Consider the following 15,204-nt stretch of genomic DNA (forward strand, 5'->3'; position numbering starts at 1 on the left):
GTGGGGCTCCCGCACCGCAGTACGGCGCACGCATAGGTCGGCGCCATGAAAGACGAAGCGCGTGAGCTGCCCGTTGTTCTTCTGGCCCGCCATTAAAGAGAAGCGTCTATTTTGTAAGACTCCGTCTTCAATCTACGTTACAATATATATAAAGAGAGAGAGAGAGAGACATTGCCCACTACGGGGGGGGGGGGGGGCTTCCAACAACTAAAGTGTCATTAACAGAGTTCTGCCACCCACATCACTTGAGTTGTCTCTTGACTTTACTTTTCCACTTAAAATTTTATTGTGGCTAAAAGCTTACTGCATCATTGTTGGCGAGGACATGCACGGCTTTTAATTCATACTTTCTTTGTTTCTGCAAATCCTGACAATACTCCGGAGGACCAGTGCCTTAGAAGCACCAGTGGCGGCTACCTCATCCTTATTTTCTCACTTCAACATTTTTTTGTTTCCACTGTAAACACCATGCACAGACACAATATACTTAAATATATGCACAGGACTGTTACATAGTTACAACACACGTAGCGTGTCTTACTGTATACGACAGCACACCGTTCGAAGGTTGGAACATGAATCTTTATTGCTTCCATCTCGGAGCGTATATATACAAAACAGAGAGGGGGAAAGGGAGGACAAGGGAAGGATATCCAACGATAAACGCACGTGCCGTCAGCGCTTGCAAGGCAGTCTTATTGCGGCTGACGTCACTTTACAACAAGGACAAAGTTTATTATATTTTTTTAGAGAGATGGAGGTAGCTAACTAACAATTATTTATAATGGTATGAATAGCCTATGCCTAGAGAATGAATATGGTGTTGTATGTTCACCTCGCTTCAAATTGCTTTGCGTGCTTTTTCGACCCTGAAAAAATCTGCAGACTTCAGTGACTCCTTCGGCAAAGTCTCTCTTTTAATGGTGTGTGAAATGCACATGAATGATACGTATCCGAGTGTTGCTTCTCTTTCCAAGCAATGCTAAGGACTCATGGGGAAAGAAAAAGAAAAAATATGACAATAGAAAACTCCTTTTAATTACAAGATTTATTAGGAATGAAAACATCTACACTTACATGCAAAGGTCATAAATATATACAAGTCACTCAGCAATCGAAATGAGGCCAAGCCGCATTCACTGAAATCAGAATTAACAGCAGTCATGCACAGCAGCGCTTATACTCGGACTCAAAGTAAAAAAAAGAGAGAGGCTGCAGTATCACCGGAAAGGTGAAGCAGTATTAGTGATAGCAAAGTTTAGGACAATTACACCAAGGAAGATTACACCACCCGAGAGGTGCCAGATTCTTGGTGGTGCGAGAGGACTTGGGCTGTGAAACTGAACTGCCTCCTACTATAAGGTCTTCGAAGTACTCATATAAGGCCACCACTTCTGTGAACAATTCTTCAAGGTCACACGAAGTTTCGTCAAATGGAACTATTATTAAAGGTATTGTATATGTATATTTATATATTCCTCGGAAAAGGTCGGTCCACCGACAGAAACTGTTGGGTAAATAAACCAAAGATAACTGCGAATTTGTGCTTCTCATCTTTCTAAATACGTTTGACCCATTGAAAAATCCAGTTACTACTACTACTGCTACTACTACACACACATATATACAGTCAAACCCATATATATCTAACTCATATATAACGAATTATTGTGTATAACAAAGAACAGTAAAATCCCCTTAAAAATTTTTGTATAGAATCTTTATTATATATATTGAATTACCTATATATCTAACTTTTTTTGAATCCCCTTGAGATTCAATATATCCGGGTTCAACTGTATATATTGCCGCCAGCATTGCGAGAATAAAAAGACGATCGACACATCCCAACTGTGTTTCAAAGAGCCGCCACACCGGCGGCTCGTGCGCGAGAATCGGATGATTGGCACGCGACAGGAGGCGACAGAGAGGAGAACGACGTTCGAAGAAGCGAAGCTCGTGGGACGTTTTTGTTGTTGTTGTTGAGTATTCAGTCGGTTTTTGTTGACGGGCACAGGTTCGCTCAGAATAAATTAGTTTTTGTAGAAATGGTTGTCGTAACTGTTGGTTACGACAACCACTTTTAGTGTGAACAAGGAACCCGTACGGGTCCCGAAACGTCTCTGTGTGTTTTTTCACCTTGACTTGGTCAGTGGCCGTAATTTCTTCATCAACTGTTGGTTACATATCTGGTGGAGGTGCGGGGTATGATTCCAACTCCCACACACGCCAGGGAAGGTAGCCCGGATCCGCGAAGTTTGGAGCCAACGGAATTAACACCTGTCCACTAACGCACGAGCCGCCGCATACGAGATGAGGCCCCCGAGTTTGGTCCGCTCGCCGATTCACCAAGGGCAGCGGCGGCAGTCAGCCTAGGTACCAGTGCAATGGCTACTCAAGTAACCCCTCCTCACGGCGTCGTTGACTCGCCCCGGACACCAGAATCCTTTCACAGAGACACATTCGAAAATGCCGAGGACTGGCTTGAAAACTTCCGAGCGTGTCGCCAGGTGTAATGGTTGGGACGAGACAAAGAAACTCCGGTATGTGCACTTCACGCTGGAGGAATCTGCACGCACGTAGTTTCAAAACCATGAAGCGTCGTTATCATCGTGGAATGATTTCCGACGAGAGCTGCTTGCTACGTACCCGAGCACGAACCGCAGAGAGTGGGCAGAAGCCACTCTTCAGGCGAGGAACCAGCGGAACAATGAAAGTGTGACTATGTACATTGAAGACATGACCCACCTCTTCTGCCGAGCCGACCCAAACATGGCTGAGGACAAGAAATTGCGGCAGCTAATGCGTGGTGTGAAACAGGAACTCTTTGCCGGCCTGGTTTGTAATCCGCCCCGCACTGTAGCCGAATTTCGATCAGAGGCGCCAACGATGGAAAAGACGCTGCAGCAGCGTGCGAGGCAGTACAACAGAGATGTGCGTCGCATCATTTGATGTTGGGTCAGGAGCCCTCCCCAAAAACATGGACATCCTACGCGAAATGGTGAGGTCCGTTGTAAGGGAAGAGCTGCAGAAACTGCAGCTGGCTCAAAGCCCTCCTACGGTGTCCTGACTAGCTGATGTCATACACGAAGAAGGCCGGCAAGTAATTTGTGAGCCAAGCCTCCGGTGCGGCCCCGGCACAGCCAGAGTGTCAGCTGCGGATATCGTACGCCCAAGCTTTACGTCAGGACCTAGGACGCACTGACTTTGGACGAATGGCCACATTACCCCAGGTACTTCCTCGCAATGTGCCGCCCATGCCAGAAGGAAGCCCACGTAAAAGCGATGTATGGCAGACCGGCGTCCCCTCTGCTACCACTGTGGAGAGGCTGGTCACCTATACTGGGAATGCCAGTATCGCCGAGTAGGACTGTGTGGCTTCTCTGAGAATGCGCCTTGCCCTCGATATGGTGAGTGCCCTTATGAAATTGAAACTTTTTTATCTACGCGCCAAACTATTCGGAACCCCCAGCAACATGAACCTCAATCGGCAGCGCCTATGCGTCATAGGTCACCCAGTCCGCATCCCTCTTCCATTTCACCGAGGCGTTGCTCACAAAGTCTGCGACGGGAAAACTAGAACCAGCGACCTGTGGAGGCAAGGCCGCTGATGCCCGGAACACCGAAGGCCCTCCATCGCCAATCCGACAAGACGACGGCAGTGACGAAACGACGAACAAGTGCAGCGATGACGCCGTTACTTCCGAGTTGCGCGTCATGATCGACGACTTCGAAGTGACTGCGTTGATAGACACTGGTGCGGACTATTCAGTTTGACGTAGTAGTTCTGCGGAAACCCGCAAGGTGGAGAGAAGTAATGAATAAAGGGAAAATCAGACATCCACCCGTACGTAGCAATTGCTACAAAGGAAACCCATACGGGTTCCTCGAAAGAAACGCTTCATAGTTGAAGAAAAACTCGTCCTGGTCCGGGACTCGAACCCGGGATCACCGCCTTTTCGGGGCAGCCGCTCTAGCATCTGAGCTAACCAGGCGGCTAGCAGATGGCAAGGCGAAGTCGAATTTGTCGACAACACGAAGCAAAGGCAAGTACAACACTTCGCTGGTTAAGTCCCTTAAATTATGAGGTAACTCCTGAAGGCCAAGTCAGCTCCACACAACACAGGACTCGCCCAGAGGTCGTACACGTAGTACGACTGAAACCATACCATGAAAGGTGTTAGCAGAAGTTGCACGTACAATCAAGCCTAGCACCGGCCATCATCTGACCACTGTCCTTTCAAAGCAGTTGGTCTCTCTAGGCATTTTCTATGCTTTTTTGGAGGAAGCTAATACCGCCAGCATTGCGAGAATAAAAAGACAATCGACACATCCCAACTGCGTTTCAAAAAGCCGCCACACCACAAGCGTCAAGCAAAGCACCGCAAGGCAACGCTGGGCCGGTGCTGACAGATCGGCGGCTCATGCGCAAGAATCGGATGATTGGCACGCGACAGGAGGTAACAAAGAGGAGAACGACGTTCGAAGAAGCGAAGCTTGAGGGACGTTTTTGTTGTTGTTGTTGGGTATTCAGTCATTTTTTGTTGACGGGCACAGGTTTGCTCAGAATAAATTAGTTTTCGTAGAAACGGTTGTCGTAACTGTTGGTTACAATATATATGTATATGGGGTTAGGAAAACAAGTCAGATATATATATATATATATATATATATATATATTGTCACGAAAAGACTATGATTATGTACTCGACGTCGGCGAGACGGACGGTTATACAAGATGGCGTGCAAACAACTCAAGCCGGCATCCTCAGCCTCCACTTCTTCTTCAGCGCCCGCCTCTTGCTGAGCGCGCGTTCCAGTCTCTTCTTTCTTTCTAGCGGCATTATTCCCCCGCCAAAAGAAAAGCATCGACCCGATGCTTACTAAAATAGAAAGTGGAAGTGTGGAAGTCGTATGAGGTCAGGTTGGCGCCGTCTTAATGTGCGAAATACGGTTTGAGGCGAATAACATGCAAAATCTCGAAGTGGTGTTGTCGACGCCGAGGCGACGCGGCACCGTCGGGAATGACCCCATAGTTCCCTTCACTAACGTGGCGTATCACTTTGTAGGGTCCAAAGTATCTACTAAGCAGCTTCTCGGACAACCCCTGGCGACGGATTGGAGTCCACACCCAGACTTGGTCACCTGGCTGGTACTCGACTCACCGATGTCGAAGGTTGTAGCGTCGTGCATCAGTACTCTGCTGTTTCCTGATGTGTATGCGCATGAGTTGACGAGCTTCCTCTGCGTGTTGAGTAAGCTGCTCGGCATCGGAAGTGATGCATCAGTGTCGTGCGGGAGCATAGCGTCTAGCGTGGTCTGGACTTCGTGCCCGTAGACAAGACGGAACGGTGTGAATCGTGTGGTTTCCTGAATGGCAGTGCTGTACGTGAATGTAACGTACAGCAGGACTTGATCCCATGTTTTATGCTGGAGGTCTACATACATAGACAGCATGTCAGCAATGGTTTTGTTTAGCTGTTCCGTCAGTATGTTGGTCTGCGGATATCGGGCAGTCGCCTTGCGATGCTGCGTGCAGCTCAGCTCGAATATGTCCTTTATCAGTTGGGCTGTAAAGGCAGTTCCTTTGTCGGTGATGACATGTGGTGGGGCACCATGTCTGAGGACTATGTGATCGATAAAGAACTGGGCAACTTTGTAGGCCGTGGCACGTTGTACAGCTTTCGTCTCGGCGTAGCGTGTTAAATAGTCCGTGGCGACTATAATCCCCTTGTTTCCGCTGGCTGACAAGGGAAAGGGTCCCAGAAGATCCATGCCGATTTGATCAAACGGCGCGCTAGGCGGTGCGATGGGTTGGAGTAACCCCCCCGAGCTTCAAAGACGGCGATTTCCTGCATTGACACTCACAGCAGCTTCGCTTATAACACTTCACCGTGGTAGAAAGTCTAGGCCAGTAATACTTTTGGCGTGCCCTTGCAAGAGTACGTGAAAATCCCAAGTGTCCAGACATGGGCTCATCAAGGCAGGCTAGAAAAATGTCATCACAGAGGGCGGAAGGTACGACCAATAGATACTCTTTGTCGCTGGTATACTCAAGTTTTTGTTGTAAAGGACACCCTTTCGGAGGCAGAAGGTCGAGAGACTGCGAGAAATGTGTTGTGGGATTGTAACATTCTTGCCTTCTAGGTGATCGATGAGAGGGCGTATTTCGGCGTCCTTGGGCTGCTGTATGCTCAGATCAGATGCGGTGAGGGCCCCAAGGAATGAGCTGTCTTCGTCCATTTCCTTATCGCAAGTTGTGACAGGAGCACGCGACATCCAGCGTGTCCGTATCTTCGTGTTTGCGACCCGATTTGTAGACAATGGTAACATCGAACTCCTGCAAACAGAGACTCCATCGAGCAAGTAGCCCGGACGGGTCTCATAAGTTGGCTAACCAACACAAGAAGTGGTGGTCTGTCACCACCTTGAAAGGGCGACCGTAGAGATAAGGCCGAAATTTCATGATGGCCCACACAACTGCTAGACACTCTTTCTCGGAGGTGGAGTAGTTGATTTCAGTGCGTGAAAGGGTGCGACTAACGTAAGCGACCACTCGCTTAACGCCTATCTGGTGTTCAACGAGTACAGCGCCAAGACCGATGCTGCTTGCATCGGTATGCACCTTGGTGTCAGCGTCCTTGTCGAAGTGAGCGAGGACAGGTGATTCCTGCAGGCGCTGCCCTAACTCAGTGAAAGCTGTGTCCTGCTCATCCATCCAAACGAAAGGTGTGTCTTCTCGCGTGAGGTGTATGAGTGATTCGGCGATCCAGGAGAAATTAGTGATGAAGCGACGATAGTATGCACATAGGCCGAGAAAGCAGCGTACTGCTTTCTTGTCATGAGGAGTCAGAAAAGCAGCAACAGCAGATGTTTTGTGTGGGTCAGGCTGGATGCCATCGGCGTTCACGACATGCCCGTGAAACTTCAGCTCTTCGTAACCGAAGTGACACTTTTCTGGCTTTAGTGTGACATTAGCTGAACGGAGTGCCTCAAATACCGCCTCTAAACGCTTCAGATATTCTTCGAAGGTCGCCGCAAACATGACAACGTCATCTAAGTATACTAAACAACTGTGCCACTTCAGACCCGTCAGAACAGTGTCCATCATTCTCTGGAATGTGGCCGGTGCAGAACACAGGCTGAATGGAAGTCCTTTAAATTCGTATAGTCCATCCGGGGTAACAAAGGCAGTTTTTTCGCGATCCCGTTCGTCAACTTCGATTTGCCAATATCCACTCTTCAGATCTATGGATGAAAAATACCCGATTTGCTGCAGTCGATCTAACGAATCATCGATCCGCGTAAGCGGATAAACGTCTTTTTTTGTGACGTTATTCAACTTTCTATAGTCAACGCAGAACCGAAGCGTTCCGTCTTTCTTTTTGACGAGGACCACCGGCGACGACCAAGGGCTTTGAGATGGTTGTATGACGTCATCGTCAAGCATTTCTTTCACTTGTGCATTAATCACGTTGCACTCTATCGCCGATACGCGATAAGGCGTTTGTCATATGGGATGGGAATCGTCATACGTGATTATGCGGTGTCTCGTGATGGGCATCTGGCGTACCTTAGAAGTAGATGCGAAGCACTCCTTGAACCGAAGTAGCAACTCGCGCAGCGCTTTTTGCTTTTTATCCGAAAGGTCTGAATTGATGTTGATATTGCTGAGTGTCTGAGCTGAGTTGTCCTTTGTCATAGACGCAAAGCATTCAGCAACGTCTGCTATGGGCTCAGCAAAAGCGATAGCAGTACGACGAAACAGGTGCCGATGTTCCTGGCTGAAGTTCGTCACAAGGAGCGCAGAATGTCCACCTTGAAGCATAATGAGACTGCGGGCTGCACATACACCATGAGTCAGCATAAGGGAGGAATTGCCCTCCGCAACAGCTTTGCCGTCATGCAGATCGTCGCATACGACCGCTACCAGGACACTTGCACGCGGTGGTAAAGTTACACTGTCGGCGTAAACCCGAAGCGTGTTACGTCGGCAATTGTCGTGACTGTTCGCTGCTCTCTCTGTCGAAAAAGTCACTGTGTGCTCCCGGAGGTCTATAATGGCACCATACTCTCGCAGAAAGTCGACACCCAAGATGAGGTCCCGAGAACAATCGCGGAGTATAAGGCAGCTGGCTGGAAACGTACACCCACAAATTTACACTCTGACCGTGCACATGCCCAATGGTTTTACGATATGCCCGCCAGCAGTACGAATTTGCGTTCCAGACTAAGGCGTGATAACTTTTCTAAGTTTCGTCGCTAGTTTTCCGCACAAGATCGAGTAGTCGGCACCCGTGTCCAATAACGCACTAACGTGGCGGCCGTCAAGCACAACAGGTATGTCTAGCGAGAGTCTGTCGCTGACTTCGGCTGCTGTTGTCGTTGAATCCTGCTGAATAGACCGTGCTTCCGTCAATGGGAGGTCTTTGGAAGGGCGATTATAAGCGGCTTCACCCCCGAAGGTCGCTGTTCTTAGTTTTCCCGGCGAGGGCTTGGGGATCGTCCCTGGGCTGCCATTGGAGCGCTTCTAGAAGCTGGGGAAGATCGCCTGGGGGACGGCGAGCGCGACTGCCGCCGCGGGAACAGTGGCATACCCTGCTGGTTCAGGTACTCTTCAATCGCCCTAGACCTTTCGCCATATCTGGGCCTTGGTGAATCCATGGCAAAACCTTGCAGTCTGAGGCGGTGGTATGGGCACTCGCGGTATACGTGACCGGCTTCTCCACAGCGATAGCACAGACGCCTTCTGTCCAAGGTACGCCGCCAGACGTCAGATTTCCTTTCGAGCGGGCACCGATCCTCCATACGTTGGATCGGTTGCACTGATGGGAGCAGCGGGTCGTGTGATGCAGCGTAAGACGTGGCGGGGATGAAATGGGTCGGAGCGCGGACAGGGACTCGCCCCAAAACTTCAGTATACAATGGCCGCTGCAACTGTGCTGTCACAGGCAGCGCATTGTTGCTTGAGACAGGACCTTGTATCGCTTGCTGCGCTTCACTTCTCACGAGGGCAGAAATGGAACCCAGCGTGGGCTGAGGCAGGCAGCTGAGCCGTTGAAGCTCATCACGAACCACAGAGCGGATAAGGTCTCGGAGAACGTCCAGGTTTCCAAAGGCAACCGCGTCCGTCAGTGAAGCAGCATTCGCGTGCCTGTCATACATAGCTGAGCGCTGGTCCGAAGGTGAAGTAGCGTTCATTTGCCTTTCATAGAAAGCTGAGCGATGGTGCAGCGTCTTTTCTTTTGTGGTGGCTTCGGTTAAGAATCACCCACGGTTTTCGGCGGGCTTCGAACCAGGCCAGCAAATAGCTGTTCTTTAACTCCCCGCATTAGATGGCGCAGCTTCTTTTCCTATGACATGGTAGGGTCCACCCAGCGGAAAAGGCGCGTCATATCCTCTACGTACGACATCACGCTCTTATTCGGCAGATGAATGTGGGATTGGAGCGTCCGTTCTGCTCGTTCACGGCGATCAGCATTGGTGTATGTCTCCAGCAAGGCACGGCGGAACTCGAGCCACGATTTGATGAGCCCTTCTCGGTTCTCGTACCAAGTGCGAGCAGCATTCTCCAAGCTGAAGTAGACGTTTCTCAACTTCGCCGCATCGCTCCATTCGTTTATCTCGGCAACGTGCTCAAACTGGGCTAACCAGTCTTCTACATCCTCGAAGATACCCCCGTGGAACACTTTCGGCACTCGGAGATTCTGCAGCAGGTACTGAGTTGCCGTTGTGGCCGTGCCTTGCATAATGGTCGATAGAGACGTCGACGTTCCTTCCATACCCGTCTGCGGGGGCGTCGATGTTGTTGCGGAGAGATGATCAAACTCCGGAGGCAATCCTCAGATTCTCCTGCTAACCCGGTGGACAGGTGTGTTCACTAGTATAGGACTGGTACTCCTGCTACCAGGAGGAGTTCGTGGCATCTGATGAACCGTACCCCCCGCTCCTCCACCAGTTTTGTCACGAAAAGACAATTGAAGATGCACCCGGTGTCGGTGAGACAGACGGTTATACAAGATGGCGTGCAAGCAACTCAAGCCGGCATCCTCAGCTTCCACTTCTTCAGTGCCCGCCTCCTGCCGAGTGCGCGTTCCAGTCTCTTCTTTCACGGTGCTGGCTCGTGACACCTAGCGGTAATATATATCACACACACACACAAACACACACACACACACACACACACACACACACACACACACACACACACACCTCTACCATGTGACCGACTTCCCACACTTCACAGATATACTTTTTTTCACACTTTGACACTGTTAGATCTTGCCATCGAGTGCGGGAGTTGGCCGACGTTGAGGAAGATTTTGAGAACTGAAGGCTTATTTACATTATTTACAGTAATAACACGAAGTAATGAACAGTCATAAAGTCAGCGACGGCTGGCAGCAAATCGGACACTGCAATTCGTGGCAAGAAAAACTAACAACTCTTCTCCCTGTCTCTCTCTTTTAACCCTTTCGGTCTCTCGGGGTCACGTCATTTTCAGCCAATCGTCAAACCAGCTCAGGAGTCATCATTTTCCTCCAATGGTAGGCCCCCATGCAAGTACCGTCACATTCGGCCAATGGGGACGCTCCAAGTGCTCCATTGTCCGAGGGTTGACTTGCCTCTGGTGTCGCCTCCTCACATGGAAGCGCTCAGCCGGAGGAGACAGGTTGTTCTCGAACGACCTTCCAGAGTCGCAAGACAGCTTTGCTCAGGACCAAGATCAACTACCTAGAACTGTGCCAGCCTCCCATTGCACTTTCGGGAAGAGTCAAGAAGGGGGGGAGACAATAGTTGGACATGCGGCACATGAGATGGGGGTCGCCAACCTGTCTGATGGGTTCGATAACATGGTAGACGCACCCCGGCGCACCATAATTGGAATGCGGCGGCGATTGGATGTGGTCAGGTAACTTGAGTGATGCCAGGAAAAGGGTCCATATCCAACAACACACATAATGCTGATGCATTAAGAATTGTCCCAGATACATGGGTCAAAGTATGTTATCTAATATCTTCTTTCACTAGAGCCCTAAAGTGAAGCTTGCTGCATTTTAAGAATGTTCAGAACTAAAACCGAGCCTAAGTGGTGCAAGTTTACACAACACTGTGTCAAAATGATAGCCAGGTGCTTCCACAAAACAAATTTGGAGCACAGTCACCTATTGACTCTTGGTCTTGTGAAAGCGAAAACCTGGTCCTCTTCTCAATTGTCTCGACAGCAGCACCATCACAAGCATCAGCTACTGCGCGTTCAACATTCATCCGTACACGTGTCTGCCGCTTCTGCTGTTCCATGCTCAGGACCTGAAATTGACAAGCACGGGCGCGACATTAATCACGTGTTAGAGATTAACCACTTGTCACCTGCACAATCACCCTTATAATATGACCACACTCTGAAACGCTAAGGTAAATCTTTCTTTCAAAGAATTTCCCAGTTATTCAAATGTGATATGTACATTCTGTTTATCAGCAACTTATCCTTGGTTCATTTAAAGATACAACTAAATAAAAACACAAAATATATATTTACCTCAAGTAAGAGCATAGTACCAAATCCATGTGCATTTTTTTTTACAAGGACCTTGCTATTAATTGCGGTGTACGAATTAAATGAAAATAGCAACTCATCATGAATAATTAAGGCGTTTTGAAAGTACTACAGTACAATTCCAGCGACTGAACTCCGATTAATTATATTTTTCCGTTATTTCTATCCTGACCAAAGGTCCCAGCTGGCAGCCATGTATTTCTATGGGCCGAAACTTTCGTTATTTTGATCCTAAAATTTGCCTTTATCAGATAATTCAAACTTGACCAGTCAGCATGCACACATCTGAACCATATGGCAACCCTAATAGCAACCCCTTTAGTGGAAGCGTCTGTCTTGAAGGAGCTGAGGGTACAGTGAATGTGTGGAACATGCATCATGTCCCGCTATTTTTGGCCTGCCCCAGAAAAATTTTCAAGCAATAACTGTAGCTAAGAATGTCTGATTATGGTATTTAGCTAATTCTACTCTGCGCTTTTTTTTTTAATGGGCCTAAAATGGCCTGCACGGTGCAATTAGAATTTAAACCAAAACCGCCTTCACAATGTTTATATGCTTTACCGCATGACAGATTTATTGCGGCGAAGCTGACTTCAGAAATAATACTGTGAATCCGACTTTAGCAAATTGGCCGCCATTGTGCAACTTTACAAAACCCATACCCATTTTTCTCATAGAAAAATTGGATGCACATTAGGTTCCTACTTTGTTTAGGAGCTTTAATGTCACCTATAGGTTGGTTTCCTACTTTGGACAGATAGAAAGTGGGCGCACGGTTGATTTAGGGGCGTGTTAGAATCGGACAAATATTACCAAATGAATGAGCGGTGTGTTTTGGCATTTTTTATACATGTTGTTTAATTGGACATGGAGGATAATTCGAGTGATTTTGTCAATCCCATCAGAGTTGAATGAATGGAAGTCTACTGTGTAATGAAACCACAAATATGAAGGATAGGACACATGGAACTGTAACAGGAATGCCTGTTGAGGATGAAAACAGGGGCCATGCTGCTTTAAAATTATTGGGGTTTCTTTGTGCAAAAACCACAATTTGATTATGAGTCACACTGTAGTGGGGGACTCTGGAATAATTTGGACCGACTGGGGTTCTTCAACGTGCAATTAAATCTAAGTACACAGGTTCTTTTGCAATTCACCCCCATTGAAATGCGGCCACCATGTCCGGGATTCGATCCCACTACCTCGTGCTCAGCAGCATAACACCATGGCCACTGAGCAACCATAGCAGGTAGGCCATGCTGCTGTCTCAGTTCTGTCCTTCATCACATCACTTTCCTCATCTTTCAATCCTCCCAACACATCAGTCTCCTCTTTCTGACCCATGCCAATATACATTCAGGGTGTCTACCAAGTTGACATTTCCAAATTCCCTGAGTTTTCCAGATTTTCCCTGTGTGCCTTTGCCAAATTCCCTGAGCAACACAGAACTTTGTTTTGTGTCAAGAGACGGGCTGACACCATGTCGGCCGATGGTGTCACTCTCTAGTAAGCATGCTAAAAAATTTTAAAAAAAAAACGACTTAATCCAGCTTGAATAGTAAGGGATGTTGTTTATTTTATTCAAAAAGAAAACAGAAGGGAGGAAATAGTGAAATGCACAGCGAAAAAAAGATATGTTGGAAAAAATGCGTAAAACTCATAGTGAGGCATTCTCAAATACAAATAAAACGAGATGCATACAGAAGCAAATATTTTCGAAAATTAGTTATTTGCTGGAGACTTCATATAGAAGGCAAGTCAAGGCAGGAGAATGCCTCTGAATTTTATAGTGACCCATCGTAAATATATAGTAACTAATATTCATTAATTGTAAAGTGAGTCGTGCTATATTTCTTCAATAAATATATTGAATCATCCGCTCAAATTACTTGCAAAGGTTAATTATTGGGCCCAGGCATTACAACAAGGGAAGAAAGAAGGACCAATAACAGAAGTAATGTGCAGGGAATTGCTCCAAAACCAGAAAGACATTTTGTCTAAACTCACTGCGGTTCAAGACAAGCAAGACTCGTTTGAAACAAGAATCCTAGACATGCAGAACCGGCTTCTTGTTATCGAGAGTACGGTACAAAGCTTAGATGAGACTCGGAACAGGCTCGCAACTCTTGAAGGAATTGTAGCTGACCACAGCGTTGAAACATCTAGTCTGGTCAAACATCTGGATGATCTGGATAATCGTTCATGACGAAATAATCTTATCATTAGAGGAATTAAAGAAGAGGACCATTAAAAGGAAGAGACCCTATTAAGCAAAGTAAAAGATGGCATCTTCAGCGCTACTCTGAAAGTGAATGTATTTTCTATTGAAAGAATTCATAGGTTAGGCAAGAAGATTTCTGGTAGAACTCGACCAGTCATCCTGAGGGTGGCAGACTATAGGGATAAAATGAGTTTTGCAGAACTGCACAAAACTGAAAGACACGGATTACAGCGTAAGTGAAGATTTCTCTTAAAGAGCACAGGGAATAAGAAGAAAGCTATGGGCCTCGGCAAGTGAGGAGAAGAAGGCAGGAAAGAAGGTAAAGCTTATTTTTGATAAATTAAAGGTAAACAGTACGCTGTACAGCTAGAATGAAGAATGTGAGGAAAGGTGCAAACTGTGAACTGAATCAGGAGCAAGTGGTAATTGACGCATGCAGGGCCAATATGCTGGTTTCAAGATAATCAACGTAAATGCAAGCCTGCTAAACAAAGCGCATGCGCTTGAAGCTCTAGTTACTGATCACAAACCTGACATTGCTGTAATCACTGAAACCTGGTTGCATAAAAATATACTCGATAGCGAAATCGCGCCACTCGGATATTCGCTGGCCAGGAGGGATCGAGATGGAAGAGGCGGAAGCGTGGCCCTTTTGGTGAAACGAAATATCATATTTTCCCCTTTAGAAGTACCAGGAAATATTGAGGCTGTATGGATTACTACAAAATTGAATAATCGCACTGTATTCATCGGAGCGGTATACAGGCCTCCAAACTCTCCAGTAGAACTCATTTTGCTGCTAAGAGAATTAATGGAAACGTATGTGAAAGAGCAAGATAGCATACTGTTACTAGGTGATTTTAATCTCCCGGCTATTGATTGGGATTCATACGTAGCCGAAGACACAGATGTTACATCTTCTGAGATGTTTTTGCATTTAATATATCCCTACAATTTAGCCCAGCTTGTTAACCAATATACTAGGGTGTGTGCAACAAGGTCAGCTGTACTTGATCTTATGTTAATCTCAAATGCTTTGACACCGCATGTGATTGACTGTCTTGTTGATGAAGGGATATCTGACCCCAATATGGTTATTCTGTCCTTGAACATGTCATCGTATCCTTTGCACCAAGATTCAAGCATCCAATATCTAAACTTTCAAGCTGCTGATGATGTTAGTGTCTTGGATTACCTTGAAAGGTTGTTTGATAACTTTATGTCTGTTTATGAATCCAATGATGGCACTGACGATCCCTGAGGCTTTTTTTCTAAGGTTATGATGCATTGCATCACGCGATTTATCCCTATAGGCATCAAAAAATGCAAACGAAATAACCCATGGATTACAAGGGAAATAATACATGTCAAACGGAGGATAAAATGGAAACGAAAAGCTTGTTCTCAAGATCCTAGCGCCCAA

At 47.1% G+C, this 15,204-nt stretch overlaps 1 protein-coding gene across 4 annotated transcripts in view; it reads right to left on the reverse strand.

The window, feature by feature from the left end:
• Gapvd1 (GTPase activating protein and VPS9 domains 1) overlaps positions 1–15,204 on the reverse strand; it is a 177,021-nt gene that overhangs the window by 114,539 nt on the left and 47,278 nt on the right. For all 4 annotated transcript variants that reach the window (XM_070521492.1, XM_070521516.1, XM_070521511.1 and 1 more), the window contains exon 8: positions 11,166–11,310. In XM_070521492.1, coding sequence (XP_070377593.1) covers positions 11,166–11,310 — 145 coding nt within the window. The remainder of the gene's footprint in view (positions 1–11,165; positions 11,311–15,204) is intronic.

This window comes from Dermacentor albipictus, chromosome 1 (genome assembly GCF_038994185.2).
Source record: "Dermacentor albipictus isolate Rhodes 1998 colony chromosome 1, USDA_Dalb.pri_finalv2, whole genome shotgun sequence".
Taxonomy (NCBI): Eukaryota; Metazoa; Arthropoda; class Arachnida; order Ixodida; family Ixodidae; genus Dermacentor; species Dermacentor albipictus.